Genomic DNA, 13682 nt, shown 5'->3' on the forward strand with positions numbered 1-13682 from the left:
AAGGGATGCAAGTCAGGCAGCAAAGGTTTCTGACATATGATCCAGCATCTGTGATGTCACCAACAGCTGACTTGTCATAAGACCTTTGTGAGGGGGGGGGGGGCAGTAAGGGATGAATGAGGAGAAGGCCTTATTCTCAACAGACCCTTAGCTGGAACGCTGAGTGCTTTCGCATCAAGCTGCAGAGATTACAAACTGAATGACTGCCATTAGAGAGTGATTCTATAATCTATCATAATACTATAAGCCAGGGATTGACAGACTTTGACCCCACTCACAGGTGTATAATAAGCCCCATTCACTCTGCATATGCTCTGTGAGAGAGGGTGCATGTGTGTGTGTGTGCGTGTGTGTGTGTGTCTGCTAATTCCTACCCCCAGGGGCATATGTTTACTCCTTGTTCAACAAAGCATCATATTCATTGCTCAGGGGTTGAGAGGTGCATAATCTGAGCCCGACCTTCAGCCAGTTAACTAACTGACAGCTTAGAGTGTTGCTGGTGTGGATGGGGGGGAGTGGGGGGGTTGCATAACAACTTAAATCCTAACTAACGATTATTGAAGGCGATTTTGTATTGCTTCGTAACATGGGATGCACTGTCAAGAATGCAGAGGAGCGGAGGATGATTGTAGATGACGGCAGAAAATTCAAAGGCATTTAGTCTAGAGGAGGCCATGAGCTTGTCAAAGAACAGCAAAACACTCATTTAACAAGAATTAGTTTTAATAAATGAAAACCCTTGCTCCTCTGTCAAATAGGAAATGTATTGGTCTTGTCTCAAGGTAACAAACTGAAGTGTGTTTTTGCCATCTGCTGGAGCATCCATTGTAAACAGGCACACAGTTTCTTGTTTTTTTTTTTCAACATAACCCTGATACCCTTAAATCTACCACTGCACAATTTTAACCTTTAAATATGAAGAGAGAATGACGGACACTGCAAACACAGATGCAGATTTGCAGAGAGACAAAGAGACTACTGCAGGAAAAAAAAAAAAAAAAATTCTATTCAGATGTTGCCTGGATAAATTTTGTAGTAAGTAAAATGATCTCAAGGTCTGTGCAGTGGAGGCCACTTGTCAATTTATTTCAGTCTTCAGTTGTCATTGCAGAAGGTCTAAGGAAAGGTTTGTGTCACCATTAAGCCCCCCAAACATCAACACTCCTCAGTTTAGCTTCAGCCGCCATGCTCCAGCATCCCTGCTTCATTCCCTCCTGAGCCTTAAAGAAGTCAACTAATAAGTTCACACGTTAGAAGAAGCTGAGAGCTCACGAGAAATGCACCATTTTAAGGTCGGTCCAGGAGTGTCCAGTAAGGAGAGATCATTTTTATTTTAGTAGAAAAACAAAAAAACAAAAAAAAAAACCACATAAGTGATTATTTGGTACCGCACCCTGTGATTTTATCAAACAACTGCTTTATCTGAAGAGGTTTTTAGATGATGACTAAAGGATTGAACACAAAGTTACATCTATTTAAACTTCTGGAATCCAGTTTTGTTTTTGTTTTTGATTAAAAGTTTGGTTTTCATAGCCCATGTCTTTTAGATAAAACTCAGCGTGCGTTTAATAAAAACTGACTAGTATTAATCCCTGCGCACTGCTGATGTACTAAAGGTAATGGGTGACTGCACTTCGGACTATGACATAAAAACTTAGCTATGCAAGAAACTTCAGTGCTACAGTGACTAAATCAAGGACACATTTCTGATCGTTTTCAATGAAAATTATCGGGTAAACGACTGTCGCAACAATTTATTTTCTGAGTGTGTATAAACTGTCCATTCTAGTGCTCATTGTGTACTTTTCTGTCCTTGGTGTGATGATTCCTTCGTTGTTTTCAACAAAACCTTTACAAAAAAACCTCAGATTATTTATTTATTTATTTGTTTTTCACTTTGATCCAGCAGAGAACTGGAGCAAACAGTCGAGGTCAGGTTATGAGTCTGTTTACAAAATCATATTAATTTCTTCCACATAAACTGTCACACTTACTGCGGAATTATTCTCACAGTCATTTTTTTTTTTTTTTTAATCAAAGCTCTTTGTGAACGGATTAGGTGTACAATAATTTTGCATGGCATTAGGCCACGATTACTGGTGGATTGTGTTTTTTGCTTCACTGCAGTCAGTTCAGTGAGAAGGTAAATCAGCCTCCGCCACTTGCAGTTTGTCATAAACTGATGTGACAAAACCCACAGTGACTGCAAAGTAGCCCACACACAATTACATGTAGCTTCGTGGCCCAAGTGTGCACACTTGACACGGGGTTATAATGAAAAAATGTTCTTTTTGAAGCTAACCCCAAGAAAAAAAGAAAAAAGAAAAAAAAAATCCTCATCCTCTGTCTCTTCTGTCCACGAGGTCAATAAAAACAGACCAACAACCAAAGCCACCTCTGTCTCTCAAGGTCAAGTACGAGGAAACCAAAGATTGGTAAATTCAGCGTGTTGACACTCAAAAATGAAAAAAAACAAAATACTGTTTTTTTTTTTTTTTTTCTTTTCCATTTGTGGGGCCAACAACTTAAGGTCATTCATTCATTCCCCAAACCACACAGACCGTGCGAGGCACTTTACAGCCCCCGGAGCTCCATGGTAGATCTGTTTGGGTCGAACATGCAGATCCATTCAATTAAAACGCATCCCTTTTTTTTTTTTTTTTTTTCTTTACAGGTGTGGATGCATCTGGATGCACATTTCTAAAGGCTGCCTCTGCCCCAACTGTCACTGCAGCCTGAATCCCTGAATCCTGCAGAGGCACAGCTTTTCCACCGGCCCTCTGCGTCACGTGGCGCCCTCCAATCCCCCCCTTTGCCGGGACTTTTGCTTGACTTTCAGCCCCGCTTAAGGACCCCGGGGTGGGCCTCAGAAAAAGCAACGGAGGCTTAGCGGGAATCAAAGCCGCCATTCTTGAGCCCCGGGCCGCGCCGCACACGAGCCGCGCTAACGCGCCCTCCACCGTGCGGGAGCGCAAACGCCCAAAAGCCCGTGTTTTTAGCCGCTCTGCCGGCCGCAAACCGGATCATATGACTCGGCGTATGCGTAATGCTCTTTGGACCTGCTGATGGCCAGCAGTGGCCGCGCTCCACAAGACCAAAAAGCCACAGGGGTTTAACGGATGTGTTGCTGCGATTATTCGGCCAAGTATCTTTATCCCACATTTAGATTAGCTGCTAATGACGGAGGAAAAGCCCGGTTGCAAGAAACGCGAGGCCACGTAACTTGAGAACAAGGGCCGTGCCTGTGTGAAGAAACGGCTTTAACCGCGGCGCAACATGGGCTCATTAGTTCTAGTGTTGGTGCGTTGGCAGGACCGGTGCTGGGTCCCTGCTGGTTTTGGAGAGGCCAGCTGTTTCCAGTGATGGAAGAAGTAGTTGGACCCTTAAAGTAGCCCACCGGTACAAGACTGTCAAATACTGCAAGTAAAACCTCTGCATTCAGACTAGACAGCTTTTATCAGCAAAGCGCAATTAAAGTATCAAAAAGTAAAAGTGCTCATTATGCAGAGTGGCTCCTTCCAGTAAGTTGTGTTATCATGCAGTCTGTGATATTAGATTATTATTACAGATGCAATAACATGTAAGTAGCATTTTAAAGCTGTAGCTGGTCAATGTGGAGCTTACTTTAATGTTCATATACTGTTAGGTGGTTCAATCGATACAATATTAGATCATAATAGGTTTGAATTTAATTTTTGTATTTTAAATGCAACTGAGAGTTGTTACGTAAATGTAGTGGAGTCAAAAGTACAATATTTCCATCTGAAATGCGGTGGAAATAGAAGCATAAAGCAACATGGAAACGCTCAAGTAAAAATACTTGAAAATTGTACAGCAGTGGTTGAGTTGATTGGAGTCCACCTGTGGTAAATTACACTGAGGTTCCAAAGAGCACAGTGGCCTCCATAAATCTTCAGCGGAAGAAGTTTGGAACAACCAGGACTCTTCCTCGAGCTGGCTGCCTGGCCAAACTGAGCAACCGGGGGGACAAGGGCCCTGGTGAGAGAGGTGACCAAGAACGCAATGGTCTCTCTGGCCGAGCTCTAGCCAATTCTCCACTTCTCATTATCATGTCTGGGGGAAACCGGGAGACCAGGACCGGGAGACTGGTCAGGGTTGAGGGAAAGCTCAACGGAGCAAAGTACAGAGATATCCTTGATTAAAACCTGGTCTGGAGCGCTCAGGAGCTCAGACTGGGCTGAAGGTTCACCTCCCAACAGGACAATCACCCTAAGCACACAGCCGAGACAACACAGGAGTGGCTTAGGGACAACTCTGGGAATGTCCTTGAGTGGCCCGGCCAGAGCCCTGACTTGAGCCCAATCGAGCATCTCTGGAGAGACCTGGAAATGGCTGTCCACCGATGTTCCCCATCCAAACTGACGGAGAATGAGAGGATCGGCAGAGAAGAATGGCAGAAAATCCCCAAATCCAGCTGTGTCGCGTCATACCTGAGAGGACTCAAGGCTGCAATCGCTGCCAAAGGTTCTTCAACTAAGTACTGAGTAAAGGGTCTGAATAGTTGTCAGTGTAATATTTGAGTTTTTCCTGTTTAATACATTTGCAAAAAATTTCTAAAATTCTGTCGATGCCTTGTCATTATGAGTGTAGACCTATGAGGGGAAAAATGAATTTAAATGCAACATAAAATGTGAAATCATTTAAGGGGTCTGAATACTTTCTGAATGCATGGTGTATTGTTGTATTATTGTGCAATATATTATAATAAATAATTATTACAGATACATTAAAATGTAAGCAGAATTTTTACACCTGTAGCTGATCAATGTGGAGCTCATTTTAACTAGTTCATATACTGTTCGGTAGTTTTATCAATAAAATCACAACTTATTTTATAAGATCATCAGAGATTTTGGATGAAGATGTTCATCTGAAATGCCACCGGCGGCTGTCACATTAATGTAGTGCAGTAAAAAGGGTAATATTTCCCTCTGGAATGTAATGAGGTAGAAGTATAAAGTAATATAAAATGTAAATACTTAAGCAATATTGAACTCAAGTACAGTCCTTGAATAAATATACTTAGTTACAACCCCTGGTTGTTCCTCTCGGATTAAAGATTCAAATACAATGAAATTGTCATCAGCACAAGAATGGTTGCGGTTAAATTACAGAACATGCATCTGCACTACGTTCATGACGCAGAAGTATTTATTCGGGCTTATGCATTCAAAATGAAAGTTTACGTTACTTCACAGCAAATGCATCTTTAATGGGCAAATTCATCAATTCAACATCCATGACTCAGAGGAGGCCCCACCGTCATGAGTGGTCAGAGACCCTTAACAAATTAAGTTAATCATCAGTGGAAAATGACAACAAAGCACATTAAAAGCTTTATGCAACCACAAAAATACTGCCGGGAAAACAGGTAACATCACAGTGTAGTACTTCGGAGTGGTCTTACATTATGTGTGTTATGTCTTTATTTACCCCCCCCCCCTTCTTACAGCCGATACATGTCACCACTAATGGACATCAAGTGCTTCCTTTTTGCAGCTCTCCTCTGGACATATATTAGATACAGAAAACCCATTTCTCAACCCAACCCATAAATAGAGCACATACACACATTAGCTCACTTTCACTCTCACACACACACACACACACACACACACACTCACGCGCACAGTCACGCGCACACACACAGCATACAAGCCACTCGCTCTTTCTAGCAACAGCTGTGTGTCTCAGACTGCAGGATGCGCTGGCATTGATTCCAACACAGGTCCCAAGCTTAAATCTGACAAATTTCACAAAACAAAGCTGATCTTTAATTCTGGCAGTAAGAGGCCGTCACAGTCTGTTGAAAATTTCTAAATTTGTTTCCTTTCTTTTTTTGGCTATAAATCTGAGAAAATCTGCATGTTTTTATTTTTTGGGATATGAAAGCAAATGTTTAACGTGCATAAAGTCCATTTTGTGCAATAAAAATCCCAGTGCATTTCACTTTCGGTTTCAGTTCCACATATTTTGATCCTTGAAGTCCTTTGAATGCTGATCGGTACCACAGACCCCTGAAAAGCAACCAGTGAGGCTGCTGTTGAGGGCTATACAGTCACTGGAGGTCTGTCAAACCTCAGGCACGAGACAGTGTGAGAAAGTGTAACTTTTGACCAAAGAACGCTGTCCTCCATTTCAGTGACCACCTCCCTCCTGTTCAGCTCAGTTTGTCCTGAATGTTCATCAAGCTGGTGTAGGATTTTGCTCGCTTGGCTGTAAAGAGAGAATTTACATTACTATAAACGTCTTCTGCAGAAGTGATCAAAAGTGCTATTTGTCGACTTAAACTGCTTTGGCTGTTTCATTTTGAGATATTCTAGTAACTAGTGTCTAGTGTTTAAACTAGTATTTTTTAAAACAGAAAAAATTGCAAGCCATGATGATGATGACGATATGGTGAACATATTAATTTCGCGTTAAGTTTCTTTTATTTATCTATTTTTAAATAAATCCAGATTCATTTATAATAAGGCATTATCGTCTTCAAGTCAAGCAAGTGTTCTTCCCTATGCGGGAAAAGGAAAACTATCTGTACATGACTGGAAGGACAGACAGTACCACTCGTATATTTTGTTGACACCAAAGAGGAAACTCTAACTAGGAAAATATGCCAGATTCTCTTAAAATCACCCGATACTTAGGATCAAATCCGCTCGCACGAGTGGTTCTTCTTCAATATGTACTTGACCATCATAAGCAATTCGTTGTATGCTTAACAGCACCCCTCTCTATCCACTGCTAAAAAAAAAAAAAAAAAAGCTATCTGATCCTTCAAGGCGCCCACCATCCACCAGCACAGAAAATAATCCTGCAACCTTGTCTTTGACCCAGAGGTTTGCAGGACTATTCTTTAAACCAACCTAGAACAACCCCACCCGTTCCTCCTCCATCTCAGCCAAACTCCAATATCACAGTCAGTCGACCCCGCCCCCCCCCCCTCCCCCAAACAAAGACCCCAAACTCTTCAAAACCCTGTCAAAAAATCTGTGTGTGTGTGTGACAATGGGCGAATTAAGCTGGTTACTCACGGTGTATGAGCTTGCGTTTCTTTTGTTCAGAGTGAAGGAAGCTGCTCAAGTAGAAGATGATGGGCAGAAAAAGCATGAAGCTGGACACAGCGATGACAGGCACCGTCTCCTCACGGGGGAAGGAACAATTGAAATTCTTACTCCACAGTTTGCGTGTCATATTCATCTGAAATGAAGCAAAGTGCCAAACATTACATAAACTTAAGCCCAGATGACTGCAAATACAGGACAGTGTTATTATCATCAATTCAACACTCTTAGGTTTCTGTTCTAAACTGTTAATGTATGCAGGGGTTTTTGGTTTGGGGGTTTTATAACTTGCAGCTCTTATTGACAAGCTTTCCTTCCTTTTCCACGGTTCCCGTATTTATGATCACATTTCTGTATCATAGAATCAAAGATGCAACTTCAACTTTCCATCTCCTAGTACAACTGTGACTATACAAAGTGCACTGAGCATATGATTCTGCTGAGGAAGGCCACGGATGTGGATGAAAGTCCGTGAAACAACAAGTAAGTTGGACCTTGCGTTGTTCCCAGGGTTAAGGGGTGAGCCTTCAAGCTTAATGATTAATGTCACTTGGTTCAACTTTTGGCCGTGACACAAACATTTCCTGAGCACTTCATCCTGTCAGCAGCTAAAAGTGGATGAAGACCCCTCTGACTAATTTTCCTTTAGTGTTCACAGATTCCTCTAGGGGGTGCAAACTCCTCTCTTCTCATTTTAGGTTGGAAATCTCTGCTACATACCGCATCCTCCGTGTCAATGCACAGAGTGTGATTCTTCTCCATTCTGCTGTACAGCTCATTCAGGCTTCTGTATGTGCTCTTACAGTTTTTGCATAGCTCTGTATGGTTCCCCTGCGAAGAAAAATGGAGAAAAAGAGGACAACAGCCTTCGTGGTTAACTGCTGAACATGAGCTCATAATAGAAAGACCGACAGACATCGCTACCTAATGTACCTGTTGATACTTCTCAAAGCAGGTGAGAGTTTGGTTGAGAGTTGATATGAAATACAGCGTGTCATTGGTCAGGCTCTGAAATCCTTTAGTGATACAGTCTGCATGAAAGGACATTAAAAAAAACAATCATCAGTTAGGTCTATTTATTCAATAAATGTGGACAAATTACAGCACGTCCGTGATTGCATTTTGTGAAGGTTTCACTTTGGTAACGTCAACGATTTTCCTCCATTTTATCCAAGATTGGAACCAAGTTTCAGTTATTTTGGTCTGACAATCATTACACCAGCTTCTGCATCCTGAGGCCAGAAACAAACTACAGCTAAAACAATTAGTAGATTAATCAATTAGATGTTACTGTTTAAGTCATTTTCCAGGAGAAAAGAGGTCCGAATTCCCTTGTTCCTGCTTTTCAATGGTAAGGATTTGGTGCTCTTCTTGGTCTCATGTGATAGTAAACTGAATACTGTGGGGTTTTGGAGTGTTGGTTGGGGAAAATGAGCTATTTGGTGGCATCACCTTGTGCTTAAAATACGCTTCAATGGGCATTTTTCACTATTTTCTGACTTTTTTTTTTTTTTTTTTTTAGACTAAACTAATTAATGATTATTCAAGAAAAACAACATTCGGTGAGTCCACTGCCCACTCTAATTAAACCCTCACTGAATGCTGCCTCTACTTGACCCTGCACTCTGACCTCTGCGGTCAAACGCATACCCATACGTGTGGGAGTCAGAGGTTCAAACAAAAAGGCACAAAGTCCCAATAACACAGATAATCTCAAAAAAAAGAGAAGAAAAAAAAAAAAAGAGAAGACGACTTACAGTTGCAGCCTGATTGGCTCCAAATGTCCTTCAGGTTGCTGTACAGCAGAAAGACCAGCATCAGCCGATCACTGCGCAGAAGACTGTCCCTGCAGCTCACATTAGCAGGACCCATCTGAGGGGACACAGCCACAGTTTAACATGTGCTCAATCACACTTCTAGGGGTTGTGTGCAAAAGTTTGGCCACTCCTGAGCAAAATACAGATTCTGTTGATTTTTTTCAAATGCTACTGCAACAAAGGGGGGTTGTATTTACTTCTTTTCACTTCAAAAGTCAACTAAATATGCCCCCTGGGGGGGGGGGGGGCTTTGGCATTCAACTATATCTACAAAAGGTTTATTCCTTCTTGACTAACAGATCAGCTAAAAGGGTGCTACTGATAAAAACTCAAGATAGAGAAGAGAGAAAGAGGAGATGAAAGCCCCGTTTCCTCAAATTTGTCACCAACAGCCAAACACATCACAAGACTCGTGACTCATGAGACGACTGCGCATTAGCAAGGCCCGTCCTGAACCAAACCGAGAAAAAAAAAAAACGACTCTAGGTTCGGCGCCTACCTGGTCCGAGGAGATGTTGGCGTAGATGTCCATGAGGCTGCCATAACTGGCGAAGCACCGCTGACACACTTTGACAGGTCGGGCCGCAGGTACCAGGCAGTTGACGTAGGTCACGTAGCGCTGTCCAAATATGTGGAGCAGCTCGCTGCAGTAGTCACTGACCTCCAGGTCTTCTGGGAAGGAGGACAGCAGACTGAGGGGGAGCAAAGAGTCCGACGCGGGCTGGAAGACGGGAGGGCTGAGCGCAACAGGGCTCAAAGGCGGGATTTGTCCCGGTATGTCCGCTGAATCTGGAGCGCCGACGGTTACTCCGTCGCCGGACCCAAGAGCGTAAATATTTATCAGCAACGAAACAAAAAACGGGCAGTTTTTGTAGGGAGACATGGCCGATTAGGACATCTGCTCCTCTTCGTGCAGTCTAAACAACCCACGATTTCCTGGTTATCACCCGACGTGATCATGTGACAGGCTGTGATCTCGCGAGATCTCATCACTCCGGGATCAGAACAGTTGTTAGAACACTACCGTGTGAATTAAACAACATATTAAACACCATCTATGTAACTTTTGATGTTTATACTTACTGTATTTTACCATACACATTTACTACTGACATATTACTTTAGCTACACTTTTATTACTTAACCAAATATTAGACGCCTAAGTTTAGTACATTTCTGCTTTCTCCTACTTCTGTCTTACTCTTTATTGGTTTACATTCATTTGACTTCTATGTGTCTACACTGTTTTTTCCTCACGGAGCCTACTACTTATACTACTTTTGCCACTTTTGCTGGGGGAAAAAGTATCATCATCATCATCATCATCATCATCATCATCATCGTCATCATTATCATCATCATAATGTAAACTTAACTAATTCTTATATTGAAATCAGATTCCATTGGTTCAGTGGACAAATCCATAACGTTCCACCTAAAATAAAGTTCCCGAAGTCCAAGGTCCCCTGGTCTCCTCCCAACGCCCCTTAGAAACTTCTGAGCAGACACCTGAAACGATGGGGTCATTATTTGGATTTTCTTTATTTTCTTTACACTTAATGTATTCAAATCATTACAATTGCCTAAATGCTGTTTTAAAAACCTTCTAAAAAGGGATACTAGTGAATTATTTACCTATTTATTTATCAGGCTTATCAACTACACACATTTAAATGTACAAACTCTAAATAGGCCTACACTGGAATCTATTTATCTATAACAAGTTTATCACAAAAGACAAAGGAAGAGTTGATGCTATTTACATTTTAGTGTAAGTCACTGCCTAAAGAGTGTGTGTGTGTGTGTGTGTGTGTGTGTGCGTGCGTGCGTGTGCGCGCGTGTTGGAAAGAGACAGTCGTTCCTCCCAGTCTCCTCATTATTTACGGGGTTTTTTTTGACGCCATACAATTTTGCAACGTGCGCTCGTCTCGGCGCAAATAATCACGGAGTCAAGGTAAACGATCTGGGCTCCAATCCTGATTGTGAATATTGTCAAAAACCCCCTCGAATCAAGCGACAGCAGTCAATGGTCGTTAATGTGAAATTAGTGGCTCTTGATAACTCGCGGGCCGCATCAATTCCGCAGTCATCAGGGCCTAATGAAAATGAGGGGGGAGAGGATGCGCTCAGCATTAGCGGCCTATTCTGGTGCCTGCGCGCAGCCCCGGCGGTAAATATGGACTCTGGCCCCTAATGCTCCGCTCGCTGCACATGGCACCGGCTGCTCATTAACTCTTCTTCTCCTGACCAGGGTTCACCTAATTGTTCCGACGTTCCCAGTTCCTTTATTATTTTTCCGGTGTGGCTCTCAGAAAGAGGCAGGGATCACAACCTCAAACCCTTTCTGGTGGGCTTTTTTTTTTTTTTAGCTTGTTACGCAGTTATGGATGTCCAGTAGTTTAGCTTTTAAAAAATCGTGAACAAATAAAAGGAAAAACCACACATCTTTCCTATTATTATTATTATTATTATTATCATTATTATCATTATCGTTGTTGTTGTTTATGCATCAATACAACGTCTAGGCTTCTAGGTCAGTCTCAGCCTGCACTGACCACATTATTCCCCAAGTTTGTGGATGTCTTCCCTCTGCGGGCTAATCAGCAGAGCTCTAAGTAAAACCGGCATATCATTACTACTCGAGATGACCGTTATTGTCAGATGGCAGAAAATGCCCTCATTAGCATGCGACACATAGAGGAAAAAACCAAGAGGACAAAAATCACTAATTAGGCCCATAAATTAAGCGATGGTGGTGATGAGAGCCCTCCAGGAGTGGTGGCAAGACTCGGTCCAAGAAGCTCCTCTTGATTCGGAGCCCGATATGGGCTACAGTATGAGCATTTAAAGAAGAGAGGGCCCCAAAAAAAATTTAAAAAGTACCTACCTTGGTGGTGGGAGGGGGCACAGATCAAAGCTGTACGAGGCCTAAAAAGGGGCCATTCCAGCAAGACCTTTACCGAGGAGGTGCTCAGATCTTTCACTCGTGCAACAGTACCAATGCAACATGCAATAATACTCGGTTACAAATAAAAGCCCTGCATGCAAAATTCTTTTAAAGTGGAAGTGCACAAGTATTATCGACGAAATGTACTTAAAGCATCGAAAGATGCATTAAAATGACAGTAACTAGATCGTTACTGGGACACTGATGCATTCCGTGTAAATAAAATCGTAATTTGAAAAGTAAAAACTAGAACTTTTCTCTCTAAAACGTGACGGAGTGGAGGTATGAAAAAAAATGGAAGTATTAAAGTGAAGTACAAGGACCTGAAAATTGTATTTGGGTGCACCACTTAAACAAGCGCATTTATTCCACAACCGGTACATATTGACTATTTTGAGGGAGAGACCACAAACCAACAATGCAGGCTCCTATAAGGCTTAAAAGAAAAGGGGGGGGGGAGAAAAGCCTCATAGGGTCTTTACCTGAAAACGCAAAAGTATTTTCAAATCCTGAATCTCTGCGCCTGTAAACTGGGTTAACCTCGCGATAACTTTTCTCGTTCGCCCGATCTGGGATTCCGGCATTTGTGGCGGGCCATGAGCCCTTTACCTCCCTCTGCGGGAGTCTCAAAGTGGGCCAGCGCAAAGGGGTTAACTCGAACCGGTTCAGCCTTAAACTTGGCTCTTGGCGTGGGGAGAGAAAATAGCTGTAAAGTTATGCAGAAGTTATTCTTCATCCTTCGGGCCGTCCCTAATCCGCCCAAAACCTCATTCTTTCACCGGAGAACTGTGCCTCCTTTCTTGTTCCCCCCTCGCTATACAACATAAAGTCAGACTGCATTTAATGGTTATGTCGGGATGGGAGAGGGTCTTTCTTCTTCCCCCCTTTCTCCAGAATATTGCCCTTTTCGTCGTGTGAGTCTCCCAACCCGCGGGGACCCCCATATTCTTCCCTCCGCGTCTGACTCGAATCACCAACTAACCCCGATTTTCAGCACTTCGCTGGGAATCGCTGGGAGCGATAATAGAGATTTCGCTTTCATTTTATACGCTTGACTTGGTTATTGTTGCTTTTCTCCTCTCCCGTGATTCTCCCCTTTTCCAGGGATTAGCCCTGACTTCGCCCGCTATACTGGCCGCCGAAGTGCCCCTGAGCCCCGGGATGACAATCGACGCAGATCAAGGCGGGTCTATTCTGCGCCTTTGAAAGGGACAAATCTTGAGCCGGGTTTAAAAGGGGGGAGTTTTAATGGAAGAAACGGATGCTCCTCGGTTTGCTTCCCACAAGTTAAATGCTAAATTTCAGATTACAGTTTGTTTGGTTTTTTTATTTGTTTTGTTGATGTTGTTGGCAAAAATGTAATATAATAAAGGCTAAACTGTATGTAGACGACTATAGTCCAAGCCGAGGTAAGACTGCATGATGATGATGATGATGATGATGGTGATGAGGGTTAGAGTAAGGGCAGAGAGGACGGGTAAGCTGTCGATGATGGCGATGTCAAAGGTGAGAAGCGGGCAACGGTTGTGAGTGTGACGCGTATGATCGTGGCTGCGATGGTGAGGATGATGATGATGATGATGATGAAGAACTAGTGGTTTCCAACTGTTTTGGCTTGTGGCCCCTGACAAATATATATATATATATATATATATATGGGTCTGGTTGGGGCCCTTGTCACGTTTCGGATGTGTACGAGTTGGTTGCAGTTCCACCAGAGAGACATTTCCCCTCCGAGCTTCTCCGATGGTTTTATTAAAGAAGAGTTCGTAACAGTAATAGACTTGTACTTGTATTGTACTTTTTTTTTTTTACATCAAGTATAACGATCTTCCG

At 42.7% G+C, this 13682-nt stretch overlaps 1 protein-coding gene across 1 annotated transcript; it reads right to left on the reverse strand.

Annotated features, from left to right (window-relative positions):
* Nucleotides 1-5154: 5154 nt before the first annotated feature.
* Nucleotides 5155-9877, reverse strand: ostm1 (osteoclastogenesis associated transmembrane protein 1). Its single transcript, XM_040124459.1, has 6 exons — nt 9399-9877; nt 8840-8954; nt 8016-8113; nt 7803-7913; nt 7053-7218; nt 5155-6237 (listed from the first exon to the last, which is right to left on the reverse strand). The coding sequence occupies exons 1-6, from the start codon at nt 9780-9782 to the stop codon at nt 6182-6184; spliced, it is 930 nt and encodes a 309-aa protein (XP_039980393.1). The 5' UTR covers nt 9783-9877; the 3' UTR covers nt 5155-6181.
* Between the last annotated feature and the right edge of the window lie 3805 nt (nt 9878-13682).

This window comes from Xiphias gladius, chromosome 4 (genome assembly GCF_016859285.1).
Source record: "Xiphias gladius isolate SHS-SW01 ecotype Sanya breed wild chromosome 4, ASM1685928v1, whole genome shotgun sequence".
Classification (NCBI taxonomy): Eukaryota; Metazoa; Chordata; class Actinopteri; order Istiophoriformes; family Xiphiidae; genus Xiphias; species Xiphias gladius.

Coding starts and splice junctions, on each gene's coding strand:
- ostm1 (XM_040124459.1), bottom strand. CDS start 9,782: ATGTCTCCCTACAAAAACTGCCCGTTTTTTGTTTCGTTGCTGATAAAT. Junction 8,114..8,839: donor GAGCCAATCAGGCTGCAACT/GTAAGTCGTCTT, acceptor CCTTTCATGCAG/ACTGTATCACTAAAGGATTT. Junction 6,238..7,052: donor GAAACGCAAGCTCATACACC/GTGAGTAACCAG, acceptor CTCTCTTTACAG/CCAAGCGAGCAAAATCCTAC.